Source organism: Pan paniscus, chromosome 1 (genome assembly GCF_029289425.2).
Source record: "Pan paniscus chromosome 1, NHGRI_mPanPan1-v2.0_pri, whole genome shotgun sequence".
NCBI lineage: Eukaryota > Metazoa > Chordata > Mammalia > Primates > Hominidae > Pan > Pan paniscus.
This window is the reverse complement of record NC_073249.2, coordinates 113,385,282-113,398,796: the sequence shown is the minus strand read 5'-3', so window position 1 is coordinate 113,398,796 and position 13,515 is coordinate 113,385,282. Positions and strand designations below refer to the sequence as shown.

The 13,515-nt window shown below is 43.5% G+C and overlaps 1 protein-coding gene across 1 annotated transcript in view; it reads left to right on the top strand.

Annotated features, from left to right (window-relative positions):
- The window catches only part of LOC134730803 (neuroblastoma breakpoint family member 12-like), a 42,759-nt gene that overhangs the window by 24,559 nt on the left and 4,685 nt on the right, over window positions 1-13,515 (top strand). Inside the window, exons 24-38 of the mRNA XM_063606285.1 lie at window positions 718-932; window positions 1,984-2,056; window positions 2,520-2,725; window positions 4,007-4,058; window positions 6,346-6,518; window positions 7,233-7,341; window positions 7,956-8,132; window positions 8,271-8,443; window positions 9,163-9,214; window positions 9,812-9,984; window positions 10,694-10,745; window positions 11,376-11,548; window positions 12,263-12,371; window positions 12,986-13,162; window positions 13,301-13,473. Coding sequence (XP_063462355.1) covers window positions 718-932; window positions 1,984-2,056; window positions 2,520-2,725; window positions 4,007-4,058; window positions 6,346-6,518; window positions 7,233-7,341; window positions 7,956-8,132; window positions 8,271-8,443; window positions 9,163-9,214; window positions 9,812-9,984; window positions 10,694-10,745; window positions 11,376-11,548; window positions 12,263-12,371; window positions 12,986-13,162; window positions 13,301-13,473 — 2,087 coding nt within the window. The remainder of the gene's footprint in view (window positions 1-717; window positions 933-1,983; window positions 2,057-2,519; window positions 2,726-4,006; window positions 4,059-6,345; window positions 6,519-7,232; window positions 7,342-7,955; window positions 8,133-8,270; window positions 8,444-9,162; window positions 9,215-9,811; window positions 9,985-10,693; window positions 10,746-11,375; window positions 11,549-12,262; window positions 12,372-12,985; window positions 13,163-13,300; window positions 13,474-13,515) is intronic.

The window sequence follows — 13,515 nt, the reverse complement described above, 5'->3', positions numbered from 1 at the left end:
GCAGGCTCGCAACACACAAGTATTTATCAAGCAGAGAAGAAGTATAATAAAAATGTATGGGTTGCAGTTGTTTGTCAGGGCCTTGTTTTCTCTTTTTCGAGCAAGTAATTGTTGATGTGAAATTTACATAACACAGAATTAACCAAAGGAGTGTGAACCACACAGCAGCATTCAGTATACTCAAAATGGTGTGCCGTCACCACCCCACTTACCCTGAGTGAGAATCACCTCCTGACTGACTGCGGCTTCTCATTCTTTCACTCAATCAATGTTGCCTTCTCGACCCTGTCATTCTTTTCTTCTTTCGTCTTTTCAATTCGCCCCATCTGCATCTGGCCTCATTTCTGTACATGGCTTTGTATCTAGTGGCCGCAAGATGCACTATGTGTATTTTCACATGGAAATGTCCATGGCCAGAGTGAGGAACTGAAAGGATGTCTTTTTGAAACGGAATTAGGAAGACACCTACTTTTGTTTACAGAAGGGAAAGATGAATGGAACATCATCGAGGATCTTGCAGGAGCCCTCTCTGATACAGAGGAAGCCTGTAAACCATTTTCTATTCTTTCTCTTGGCCACAGACATTCCTTTGAACATGTGCTGACCTTCTGCTTGAAGGTCTCCTTGAGGACATTGTCTCAGAAGTCTCTGTTGCAATATTTGAACGGATCACTCAACCCTTTCTACTCTTAAATTTTCTCTACCGTCTCACCTTAGGCAATATAAAGTCCTGGCTCACTCTCAGGAACGAGAGCTGACCCAGTTAAAGGAGAAGTTATGGGAAGGGAGAGATGCCGCCCGCTCATTGAATGAGCATGTCCAGGCCCTCCTCACTCCGGATGAGCCGGACAAGTCCCAGGGGCAGGACCTCCAAGAACAGCTGGCTGAGGGGTGTAGACTGGCACAGCAACTTGTCCAAAAGCTCAGCCCAGGTAAGGTGGCCATAGGCCCTGATGACCCAAAACCCCAGGCTTATGAGAGGCTCCAGACCTCCATACTTTCACAATGACAGTTGCATCAGTGGGGTTTTTTTCTGCTACACCTATGTGGCCATGACATGACCAGGACTTCCTGGGTAAGAACAGAGATGGGAAACCCATGGGTTTGGAGGTCACAGTATTGCAAGTGTCCCTCCTTCCTTGATGGAAGGTGGTCTTTGGAGCAAGAGGCAGCATCTGTCTAGTTTTAAAGGACAGGAAGGAGGCTGTGATGGGAGGGCGCTTGTTGGAGTGAAAAGAGCTCTGGGCTAAGAATGAAGGTTCCCAGGCTGTCTTTTTGGCAATGTTCTTAGTAAGTGTCGGTGAGTGAGTGATTTATCTTTCCAGAGTTTCTCTCTCTCCATGTGCAAAGGCAGACAAATTGTCTCTTGCAAGGGTCTGAAGCATCCAAATATGGGAACACTTACGAATGCTTTTCAAAATGAGATGAAGCCCCTCTCCATGTGGTGTTGGAGAAGGCACTTGATGTGGGGGCATTTGGTGGTAGGAAGTGCTTCAGACTGGAGCACTCCCCATGGATAGAATGTCCCTGAATAACACAGCAGAAGCCACATGGAGGGCCCGTGCAGTCTCATGACGCATAGAGGACTGTGGGACAAGTTTGTCCTCTCCTAAGAGAAAGAATGAGGTTTGAAATGCGAACTGTGACAGGACACCAAGCCTGTTCCTGGGAATCAGATCTGTGGCAGGGTGGGGGAGACAGCTGCCAAAGTCCAGAGAGAGGCTGCACAAGCCTCCAGTGATATGGGAAGCAAAAGGTCTTTTCAGTATTTGGCCACATCTTGATGGTGGCCCTCCACATCAGAAATGCATTGCCCGATGGATCAGGAAACCATGCCAGGGCATTTTGTGAAAGATAAAACATGAGAGTTTTCAGTACAATGCTGAACCATACGTAGATGTTCACGTCTCTGTGCACGTTGGGCTGACTGTGCTTGCGGAATGTGAAGTGGGAAATATCTGAACGAACATTTTGTATTTATAGAAAATGACGAAGATGAGGATGAAGATGTTCAAGTTGAGGAGGCTGAGAAAGTGCAGAAATCATCTCCCCCCAGGTAACACTGAATACTCAGGAGCAAGTAATGGGTGGTAACACATGAAAATGTCTAGGAGGCACACCCTCTCTGGCATCTATGGTGGGCCAAAAGCCCGCATCCCCTTGGCCACAGTATGTGAAATTGAACCCAGCTTAGACACAGGGTGCGGCAGCTGTCGTGTTTCTCTATGTGTGCCAAGTGTCATGTCTGTGCCATACAGGGATAGCTGAGTCTTCATCCTCTTCAGCTCCTATCTGTCCAGTGCACTGAACACCAGCTGCTGTCTTCCTCTCTGGCTCCCATGGCAGCCATGCTCTGTTGCAGAGAGAAGAGAATTGCCTGTTCCCTCTTTAAGGGAACCTCCATTTTGCTTTCTGGGACCACTCTCTTAATGCCGCCTGTCAAAACCAGCTAGGACTCCCTGGGGTCCAATCCCTCTGTGTTTAATCTTCTGTCATCTCTGTCCCACCTGGCTCATCAGGGAGATGCAGAAGGCTGAAGGAAAGGAAGTCCCTGAGGACTCACTGGAGGAATGTGCCATCACTTGTTCAAATAGCCACGGCCATTATGACTCCAACCAGCCTCATAGGAAAACCAAATTCACATTTGAGGAAGACAAAGTCGACTCAACTCTCATTGGCTCATCCTCTCATGTTGAATGGGAGGATGCTGTACACATTATTCCAGGTAGCCTCTGTTTTCCTTTTTTCTCATACCTCTCTCTAGGCTGAGGAAGATAGACTCTGAAGACAGGCTCTATAAACACAAATTCATTTGAATAAAAAACTATGATGGGTTTCTAAACAGATATCAGGGAGTTTTTTTGTCCTTCTCAGCTAATGTCATGCCTTTGTCTGCCAGTCCCCAGTATCAAGTTACTCAACCCCAGGCAAGTGTGACAATCTCATAGTCACCTGAGTGCAGGAGGTGCACAGGCAGTATCTGTCAGGCCTCCTAGCTTCAATTCAGTATCTCTTGTCATCTGTGATTAAGTCATCTGTACCTGAACAATGTCCATGGAGTTTCTATGCCTGTTTAAGGAAGCTGGCAGCCTTGCCTTTGTATTTGGAAATATTGTTCCCCAGGCTTCACTGCTCTCAGCTTTCATCTGGATCTCCTTTAAGTCAGCTTGCTTAGCTGCACAGTCACCCTGAAATCAGGACGGAAACTTTTCTTCTTTACTTTGCTGATATATTTCCATAAAGGAAGGCTGGACCCTGGTTTTCCACCCTGTCAATGCAATGGCTGATCCAATGTTTCTTTGTAGCATCGTGGATTTTTTTTTTTTTTTTTCGATGGAGTCTTGCTCTGTCACCCAGGCTGGAGTGCAGTGGCACCATCTTGGCTTGGTGCAACCTCTGCCTCCCAGGTTCAAGTGATTCTCCTGCCTCAGCCTCCTGAGTTGCTGGGACCACAGGTGCACAACATCACATCTGGCTAATTTTTGTATTTTTAGTAGAGACAGGGTTTCCCCATATTGGCAAGTGTAGTCCTGAACTCATGACCTCAAATGATTCACCTGTCTTGGCCTCCCAAATCACAGATTCTTTTTAAAGCAAGAGTTGTTCAAATTTATCTATCAGTCGTGTTTCATGTATAGATGCCTCTAAACGTTTAATGTCCATGTTACCTGGTGATATAAGTCCGTACTGCAGCAACACTCTTAGAAAATTGTTTGACCAATTTTTGGAGATTTTTTTGGGGAAAAAATTTTGTTTAACTTTGACTCAGGTAGGGAATATGGCATTATGGTCTACACGTAGAGGGAGATTTTGGCCTGTGGATCTGGAAAGCAGGGTCATCTAATTCTCACCAAAGTTAATCTAGGACACCCTAGAATATTCCTGTCAGAATCCTTATTCTTGCACTGAGAATAGTTACGTCCTTGTGCTATGACTGGACAGTGATTTCCTCATATGTGAAGTATGAATTGCTTAATGTGACCTGCTTCTCTGAATTTATTTACAGAAAATGAAAGTGATAATGAGGAAGAGGAAGAAAAAGGGCCAGTGTCTCCCAGGTAATGTTATGGAATTGTTGGCTGTTAATTCAGTAGTGACATCTGGAGATTGTAGGTTTAGGGAAAATGAGGAAGTGATGAATAGAACTATTTCTTCCATTCACCCAGCTACAAATTGTGCAGATTTACAATGTTGTATGTTATTTGTGGCACTTGTATTGGTTTTAATTTCATAGTCCTCTCAAGATAGGAACTTGCCATCAGATGAGCCAGGTGAACTAGCCAAACAGGGTTTTCTTGTTGATCTTTTCAAAAAACCAGCCCTGGATTCATTGATTTTTGGAAGGTTTTTTTGTGTCTCTATCTCCTTTAGTTCTGCTCTGATCTTAGTTACTTCTTGTCTTCTGCTAGCTTTTGAATTTGTTTGCTTTGCTTCTCTAGTTATTTTAATTGTGATGTTAGGGTGTCAATTTTAGATCTTTTCTGCTTTCTCTTGTGGGCATTTAGTGCTATAATTTTCCCTCTACACATTGCTTTAAATGTGTCCCAGAGATTCTGGTATGTTGTGTCTTTGTTCTCATTGGTTTCAAAGAACATCTTTATTTCTGCCTTCATTTTGTTATTTTCCCAGTAGTCATTCAGGAGCAGGTTGTTCAGTTTCCATGTAGTTGTGCGGTTTTGAGTGAGTTTCTTAATCCTGAGTTCTAATTTGATTGCACTGTGGTCTGACAGTTTGTTGTGATTTCCATTCTTTTGCATTTGCTGATGAGTGCTTTACCTCCAACTATGTGGTCAATTTTGGAATAAATGTGATGTGGTGCTGAGAAGAATGTATATTCTGTTGATTTGGGGTGGAGAGTTCTGTAGATGTCTTTTAGGTCTGCTTGGTGGAGAGCTGAGTTCAAGTCCTGGATATCCTTGTTAAGCTTCTGTCTCATTGATCTGTCTAATATTGACAGTGGGGTGTTAAAGTCTCCCATGATGATTGTGTGGAGTCTAAATCTCTTTGTAGGTCTCTCAGGACTTGCTTTATGAATCTGGGTGCTCCTGTATAGGGTGCATATATATTTAGGATAGTTAACTCTTCTTGTTGAATTGATCCCTTTACCATTATGTAGTAGCCTTCTTTGTCTCTTTTGATCTTTGTTGGTTTAAAGTCTGTTTTATCAGAGACTAGGATTGCAACCCCTGCCTTTTTTTGTTTTCCATTTGCTTGGTAGATCTTCCTCCATCCCTTTATTTTGAGCCTATGTGTGTCTCTGCATGTGAGATGGGTTTCCTGAGTACAGCACACTGATGGGTCTTGACTCTTTATCCAATTTGCCATTCTGTGTTTTTTTAACTGGGGCATTTAGCCCATTTACATTTAAGGTTAATATTGTTATGTGTGAATTTGATCCTGTCGTTATGATGTTAGCTGGTTATTTCGCCCGTTAGTTGATGCAGTTTCTTCCTAGCGTCAATGGTCTTTACAGTTTGGCATGTTTTTGCAGTGGCTGGTACCGGTTGTTCCTTTCCATGTTTAGTGCTTCCTTTAGGAGCTCTTGTAAGGCAGGCCTGGTGGTGACAAAATCTCTCAGCATTTGCTTCTCTGTAAAGGACTTATTTCTCCTTCACTTATGAAGCTTTGTTTGGCTGGATATGAAATTCTGGGTTGAAAATTCTTTTCTTGAAGAATGTTGAAGACGCTGGAGAGGATGTGGAGAAATAGGAACACTTTTACACTGTTTTTGGGACTGTAAACTAGTTCAACGATTGTGGAAGGCAGTGTGGCAATTCCTCAGGGATCTAGAACTAGAAATACCATTTGACCCAGCCATCCCATTACTGGGTGTATACCCAAAGGATTATAAATCATGCTGCTGTAAAGACACATGCACACATATGTTTATTGCGGCACTATTCACAATAGCAAAGACTTGGAACCAATCCAAATATCCAGCAATGAGAGACTGGATTGGTTGACCATACCTCAAAGGCTGTATTCTCATGGTAACTGCAGGGAAACTTGAGCACATTTTTTGCAAAATTATTGAGGACATGCTTTTCATGGTCACTGCTCACTGTGTGTCCTGAGAGCACAAATACAGAGTGTCCTTTGACTCCCTCATCAGTGTGTCACCTGACGAATTCACTGAGCTCACTCTGTGTGTGTGTGTCTATCTCTTTTGTTGTTTTCTACCTGGCCCTGTTCTATCCCAACATAAAGGCAATAATTTGTTACCTCATTGATGGATCTATCCTTTTACTTTTCAAACTCTTCCTTACGTTAGCCATGAAATCTAGCTGGGGCTGTGTGGTTTCTGATTCCCCCTGGCTTATTCTTTACTTTTTCCCACTTTTCCAGGCTCAGCAGGGAGCTGCTGGATGAGAAAGGGCCTGAAGTGTTGCAGGACTCACTGGATAGATGTTATTCAACTCCTTCCAGTTGTCTTGAACAGCCTGACTCCTGCCAGGCCTATGGAAATTCGTTTTATGCATTGGAGGAAAAACATGTTGGCTTTTCTCTTGACGTGGGAGGTGAGTACCTTTCTATGAAGGTGATAAGGATCCACTGAGTCTTCCATATAAAGATCATATTCCTGCTCCAAGTGGCCATTACTGAGCTGAGAGATGTCATTGCTGCAGTGAGGACCTATAGGCACATGTAGGTTGAATGAAACTCTAGTTCTACCTGGAAGCCCAGACATGGGATGGGTCAGTGAGCATGGCTCTCTTCCTAGTCTCAGGCCATACCTGTGGCACTCTGATTCTACTCTCATGACATTGGACCTGGGCAGATGTGACAAATTCAGAGAACTATGATTTTGACTCAAGGGTTTGTAGATTTCCTTTTTCACTCTAATTTCAGTGTCTAAAGTCCTCACAACCATGAACAATCTGAGTATTTGATGAGACAGGGCTAAATATTGCAGTTTTTCTCCTAGAAATCATTTGAGGGTATTTGCTTTAAATTGATTGGAAAAATATGGCATAACTGTTTGCACAAACTTGGGACAAATGATATTGGGATAACGATCTACTAGAATAGGGACATTTTACCCACAGTTTCTGGGAGAAAAACTGAGGAATTTCTATCATGACCAGCCTTCAGGCCTCCTGAAATATATCTCTCACAGTGTCCTATTCTTATGCTGAGGAGCCTGAGGTCCCTGTGTGAGGATTAGACAGTGGATTGTTATGTGTGTAGGGGAATCAGCTTAATGTGTCTGTCCATGTCTGAATGTATTGCAGAAATTGAAAAGAAGGGGAAGGGGAAGAAAAGAAGGGGAAGAAGATCCAAGAAGAAAAGAAGAAGGGGAAGAAAAGAAGGGGAAGAAGATCAAAACCCACCATGCCCCAGGTAACTTTAAGCAATTGTGGATGCTTAATTCTGTGTTAACACCTGGAGGCAACAGATTCAGGGAAACCAGAGTGTGTTTGATGTCACGTTTTCAACGAAGGCTGAATTACTCCTACTGTCATTGCTGTTGGTTTTCATTGCAGTAGATGTTTAGGTTTCCATTTCTTCCTCCCCTTATCATTTACTAACGTACCATAGGTTGACCATACTTCAAAAGCTGTACTCTCATGGCCACTGCATCGAATTTTGAGCATATTTTATGGAAAACTATTGAGCTCACTCTTTTCATGATCACAGTTTGCTGTGTGTCATGAGGGCACTAACTCAGAGTGTCCTTTTACTCCCTTACCAGTATGCCACCTGGCCAATTCACTAGCTCACTTTCTCTCTGTCTCTGTCTCTGTCTCTCTCTCTCTGTCTTTCTCTTTCATTGTTTTCTACCTGGCCCTGTTCTATCCCAACATAAAGGCAATAAATTTTTTTTTTTTTACCTCATTAATGGATCTATCCTTTTTCTTTTCTAACCACTTCCTTATGTTACTTCTGAAATCTAGTGGGGCTCTGTGGTGTCTGATTTTCCCTGGCTGCTTCTTTAGTTTTGTCTCCTTTTCCAGGCTCAACGGCATGCTGATGGAAGTGGAAGAGCCTGAAGTCTTACAGGACTCACTGGATAGATGTTACTCGACTCCGTCAATGTACTTTGAACTACCTGACTCATTCCAGCACTACAGAAGTGTGTTTTACTCATTTGAGGAACAGCACATCAGCTTCGCCCTTTACGTGGACAATAGGTTTTTTACTTTGACGGCATTAATGGATCTATCCTTTTTCTTTTCTAACCACTTCCTTATGTTATTTCTGAAATCTAGTGGGGCTCTGTGGTGTCTGATTTTCCCTGGCTGCTTCTTTAGTTTTGTCTCCTTTTCCAGGCTCAACGGCGTGCTGATGGAAGTGGAAGAGCCTGAAGTCTTACAGGACTCACTGGATAGATGTTATTCAACTCCTTCAGGTTGTCTTGAACTGACTGACTCATGCCAGCCCTACAGAAGTGCCTTTTACGTATTGGAGCAACAGCGTGTTGGCTTGGCTGTTGACATGGATGGTGAGTACCTTTCTATGAAGGTGATAAGGATCCACTGAGTCTTCTGGTTAGGGTCATATTCCTACTGCAAGTGGCCCTTACTGAGCTGAGAGATGTCATTGCCACAGGGAGGACCTATAGGCACGTGTAGGTTGAATGAAACTCTAGTTCCACTTGGAAGCCCAGACAAGGGATGGGTCAGTGAGCAAGGCTCTCTTCCTAGTCTCAGGCCATGCCTGTGGCGCCCTAATCCTACTCTCAAGATGTTGGATCTGGGCAGATGTGACGAATTCACACAACTCTGATTTTGTCTCAATTTTGTAGATCTTGTAGATTTCATCCTTCACTCTAATTTCAGCGTCTAAAATCCTCGCTACCATGAACAATCTGAGTATTTGATGAGACAGGGCTGAATAGTGCAGTTTTTCTCCTAGCAACCATTTGGGGGCATTTGCTGTAAATCGATTGGAAAAATATGGCATAACCATTTGCACAAACTTGGGACAAATGATATTGGGATAGCGATCTACCAGAATAGGGAATTTTACCCACAGTTTCTGGGACAAAAACCAAGGACTCTCTATCGTGATCAGCCTTCAGGCCTCCTGAAGAATATCTCTCACAGTGTCCTATTCTCATGCTGAGGAGCCTGAAGTCCCTGTGTGAGGATTAGACAGTGGATTGTTATGTGTGTAGGAGAACCAGCTTAATATGTCTGTCCATGTCTGAACTTATTGCAGGAATTGAAAAGTACCAAGAAGTGGAAGAAGACCAAGACCCATCATGCCCCAGGTAACTTTGAGCAATTATGGATGCTTCATTCTGTGTTGAGACCTGGAGATGCCAGGTCCAGGGAAAACAAGAGTGTGTTCAATTTCATGTTTTCAACGAAGGTTGAATTACTCCTACTGACATTGCTGTTGGTTTTCATTGCAGTAGATGTTTAGGTTTCCATTTCTTCCTCTCCTTATCATTTACTAACTTACTGTAGGTTGACCATACCTCAAAGGCTGTATGGCAACTGCATGGAATCTTGAGCAAGTTTATGGAAAATTATTGAGCCCACTCTTTTCATGATCACTGTTCGCTGTGTGTCCCGAGGGCACTAACTCAGAGTGTCCTTTGACCCCTTCATCAGTGTGTCACCCGGCCAATTCGCTGAGCTCACTTTCTCCTCTCTCTCTCTCTCCCTCTCCCTGTCTTTCTCTTTCATTCTTTTCTACCTGGCCCTGGTCTATCCCAACATAAAGGCAATAATTCATTACCTCATTAATGGATCTGTCCTTTTTCTTTTTAAACAGTTCCTTATGTTAGCCATGAAATCTAGCTGGGGCTGTGTGGTTTCTGATTCCCCCCTGGCTTATTCTTTACTTTTTCCTACTTTTCCAGGCTCAGCAGGGAGCTGCTGGATGACAAAGGGCCTGAAGTCTTGCAGGACTCACTGGATAGATGTTATTCGACTCCTTCAGGTTATCTTGAATTGCCTGACTTAGGCCAGCCCTACAGCAGTGCTGTTTACTCATTGGAGGAACAGTACCTTGGCTTGGCTCTTGACGTGGACAGTGAGTACCTTACTATGAAGGTGATAAGCCTCCACCTGGTCTTCCAGATAGGGGTGATATTCCTGTTCCAAGTGGCCCTTACTGACCCGAGAGATGTCATTGCCGCAGGCAGGACCTATGGGCGCATATAGGTTGTAATGAAACTGTAGTCTCAGTTGGAAGCCTAGACATGAAATGGGTCAGTGAGCAAGGCTCTATTCCTAGTCTCCAGCCATGCCTGTGGCAACCTGAGCCCGCTCTCAGCACATTGGACCCAGGCAGATGTAAAAAATTCACAGAACTATGATTTGGACTCAAGGGTTTGTAGATTTCCTCCTTCATTCTAATTTCAGTGTCTAAAATTCTTGCATCCATGAACGAGCTGGGCATTTGATGAGACAGGGCTGAATACTGCAGTTTTCCTCCTAGAAATCATCTGGGGCATTTTCTTTGAACTGATGGGAACAATAAGGCATAACTGTTTGCACAAACTTGGGATAAATGATTTTGGGATAACGATCTACCAGAATGGGGATATTTCACCCTTGGTTCTGAGATGCAAACCAAAGAATATCATGACCAGCTTTCAGGCCTCCTGAAGTATATCTCTCACATTGTCCTGTTCTCATGCTGAGGAGCCTGAGATCCCTGTGTGGGGATTAGACAGTGGACTGTTACGGGTGTAGGTGAATTGGCTTATTTAGTCTGTCCCTGTCTGAATGTATTGCAGGAATTAAAAAGAACCAAGAAGAGGAAGAAGACCAAGGCCCACCATGCCCCAGGTAACCGAGCAATTGTGAACAGCTACTTCTGTGTTGACATCTGGAGACTCCTGGTTCAGGGAAAACAGAGCGGGCTGACATTAACGATTACATCTTTTCAACCAAGCCTGAATTATTCCTAGTAACATTGCTGTTGGTTTTCATTGCAGTAGATATTTAGGTTTCCATTTCTTCCTCCCCTTATCATTTACTAACCTACTGTAGGTGGACCAGACTTCAGAAACTGTATTCTCGTGGCGACTGCATGGAAACTTGAGCACATTTTATGGAAAATTATTGAGCGCAGTCTTTTCATGATCACTGTATGCTGTGTGTCCTGAGGGCACTAACTCAGAGTGTCCTGTTACTCCCTCATCAGTGTGTCACCTGGACAATTCACTGAGCTCGTTCTCTCTCTCTGTGTGTGTGTGTGTCTGTGTGTGTGTGTGTGTGTCTATCTGTCTTTCTCTTTCATTCTTTTCCATTTGGCCCTGTTCTGTCCCAACATGAAGGCAATAATTTGTTACCTCATTAATGGATCTATCCTTTTACTTTTTTAACCACTTCCTTATGCTACCCATGAAACCTAGTTGGGGCTCTGTTGTGTCTGATTCCCCCTGGCTTATTCTTTACTTTTTCCTCCTTTTCCAGGCTCAGCAGGGAGCTGCTGGAGGTAGTAGAGCCTGAAGTGTTGCAGGACTCACTGGATAGATGTTATTCAACTCCTTCCAGTTGTCTTGAACAGCCTGACTCCTGCCAGGCCTATGGAAGTTCGTTTTATGCATTGGAGGAAAAACGTGTTGGCTTTTCTCTTGACGTGGGAGGTGAGTACCTTTCTATGAAGGTGATAAGGATCCACTGAGTCTTTCATATAAAGATCATATTCCTGCTCCAAGTGGCCATTACTGAGCTGAGAGATGTCATTGCTGCAGTGAGGACCTATAGGCACATGTAGGTTGAATGAAACTCTAGTTCTACCTGGAAGCCCAGACATGGGATGGGTCAGTGAGCATGGCTCTCTTCCTAGTCTCAGGCCATACCTGTGGCACTCTGATTCTACTCTCATGACATTGGACCTGGGCAGATGTGACAAATTCAGAGAACTATGATTTTGACTCAAGGGTTTGTAGATTTCCTTTTTCACTCTAATTTCAGTGTCTAAAGTCCTCACAACCATGAACAATCTGAGTATTTGATGAGACAGGGCTAAATATTGCAGTTTTTCTCCTAGAAATCATTTGAGGGTATTTGCTTTAAATTGATTGGAAAAATATGGCCTAACTGTTTGCACAAACTTGGGACAAATGATATTGGGATAACGATCTACTAGAATAGGGACATTTTACCCACAGTTTCTGGGAGAAAAACTGAGGAATTTCTATCATGACCAGCCTTCAGGCCTCCTGAAATATATCTCTCACAGTGTCCTATTCTTATGCTGAGGAGCCTGAGGTCCCTGTGTGAGGATTAGACAGTGGATTGTTATGTGTGTAGGGGAATCAGCTTAATGTGTCTGTCCATGTCTGAATGTATTGCAGAAATTGAAAAGACGGGGAAGGGGAAGAAAAGAAGGGGAAGAAGATCCAAGAAGAAAAGAAGAAGGGGAAGAAAAGAAGGGGAAGAAGATCAAAACCCACCATGCCCCAGGTAACTTTCAGCAATTGTGGATGCTTAATTCTGTGTTAACACCTGGAGGCAACAGATTCAGGGAAACCAGAGTGTGTTTGATGTCACGTTTTCAACGAAGGCTGAATTACTCCTACTGTCATTGCTGTTGGTTTTCATTGCAGTAGATGTTTAGGTTTCCATTTCTTCCTCCCCTTATCATTTACTAATGTACCATAGGTTGACCATACTTCAAAAGCTGTACTCTCATGGCCACTGCATCGAATTTTGAGCATATTTTATGGAAAACTATTGAGCTCACTCTTTTCATGATCACAGTTTGCTGTGTGTCATGAGGGCACTAACTCAGAGTGTCCTTTTACTCCCTTACCAGTATGTCACCTGGCCAATTCACTAGCTCACTTTCTCTCTGTCTCTGTCTCTGTCTCTCTCTCTCTGTCTTTCTCTTTCATTGTTTTCTACCTGGCCCTGTTCTATCCCAACATAAAGGCAATAAATTTTTTTTTTTTTACCTCATTAATGGATCTATCCTTTTTCTTTTCTAACCACTTCCTTATGTTACTTCTGAAATCTAGTGGGGCTCTGTGGTGTCTGATTTTCCCAGGCTGCTTCTTTAGTTTTGTCTCCTTTTCCAGGCTCAACGGCATGCTGATGGAAGTGGAAGAGCCTGAAGTCTTACAGGACTCACTGGATAGATGTTATTTGACTCCGTCAATGTATTTTGAACTACCTGACTCATTCCAGCACTTCAGAAGTGTGTTTTACTCATTTGAGGAACAGCACCTCAGCTTCGCCCTTTACGTGGACAATAGGTTTTTTACTTTGACGGCATTAATGGATCTATCCTTTTTCTTTTCTAACCACTTCCTTATGTTACTTCTGAAATCTAGTGGGGCTCTGTGGTGTCTGATTTTCCCTGGCTGCTTCTTTAGTTTTGTCTCCTTTTCCAGGCTCAACGGCGTGCTGATGGAAGTGGAAGAGCCTGAAGTCTTACAGGACTCACTGGATAGATGTTATTCAACTCCTTCAGGTTGTCTTGAACTGACTGACTCATGCCAGCCCTACAGAAGTGCCTTTTACGTATTGGAGCAACAGCATGTTGGCTTGGCTGTTGACATGGATGGTGAGTACCTTTCTATGAAGGTGATAAGGATCCACTGAGTCT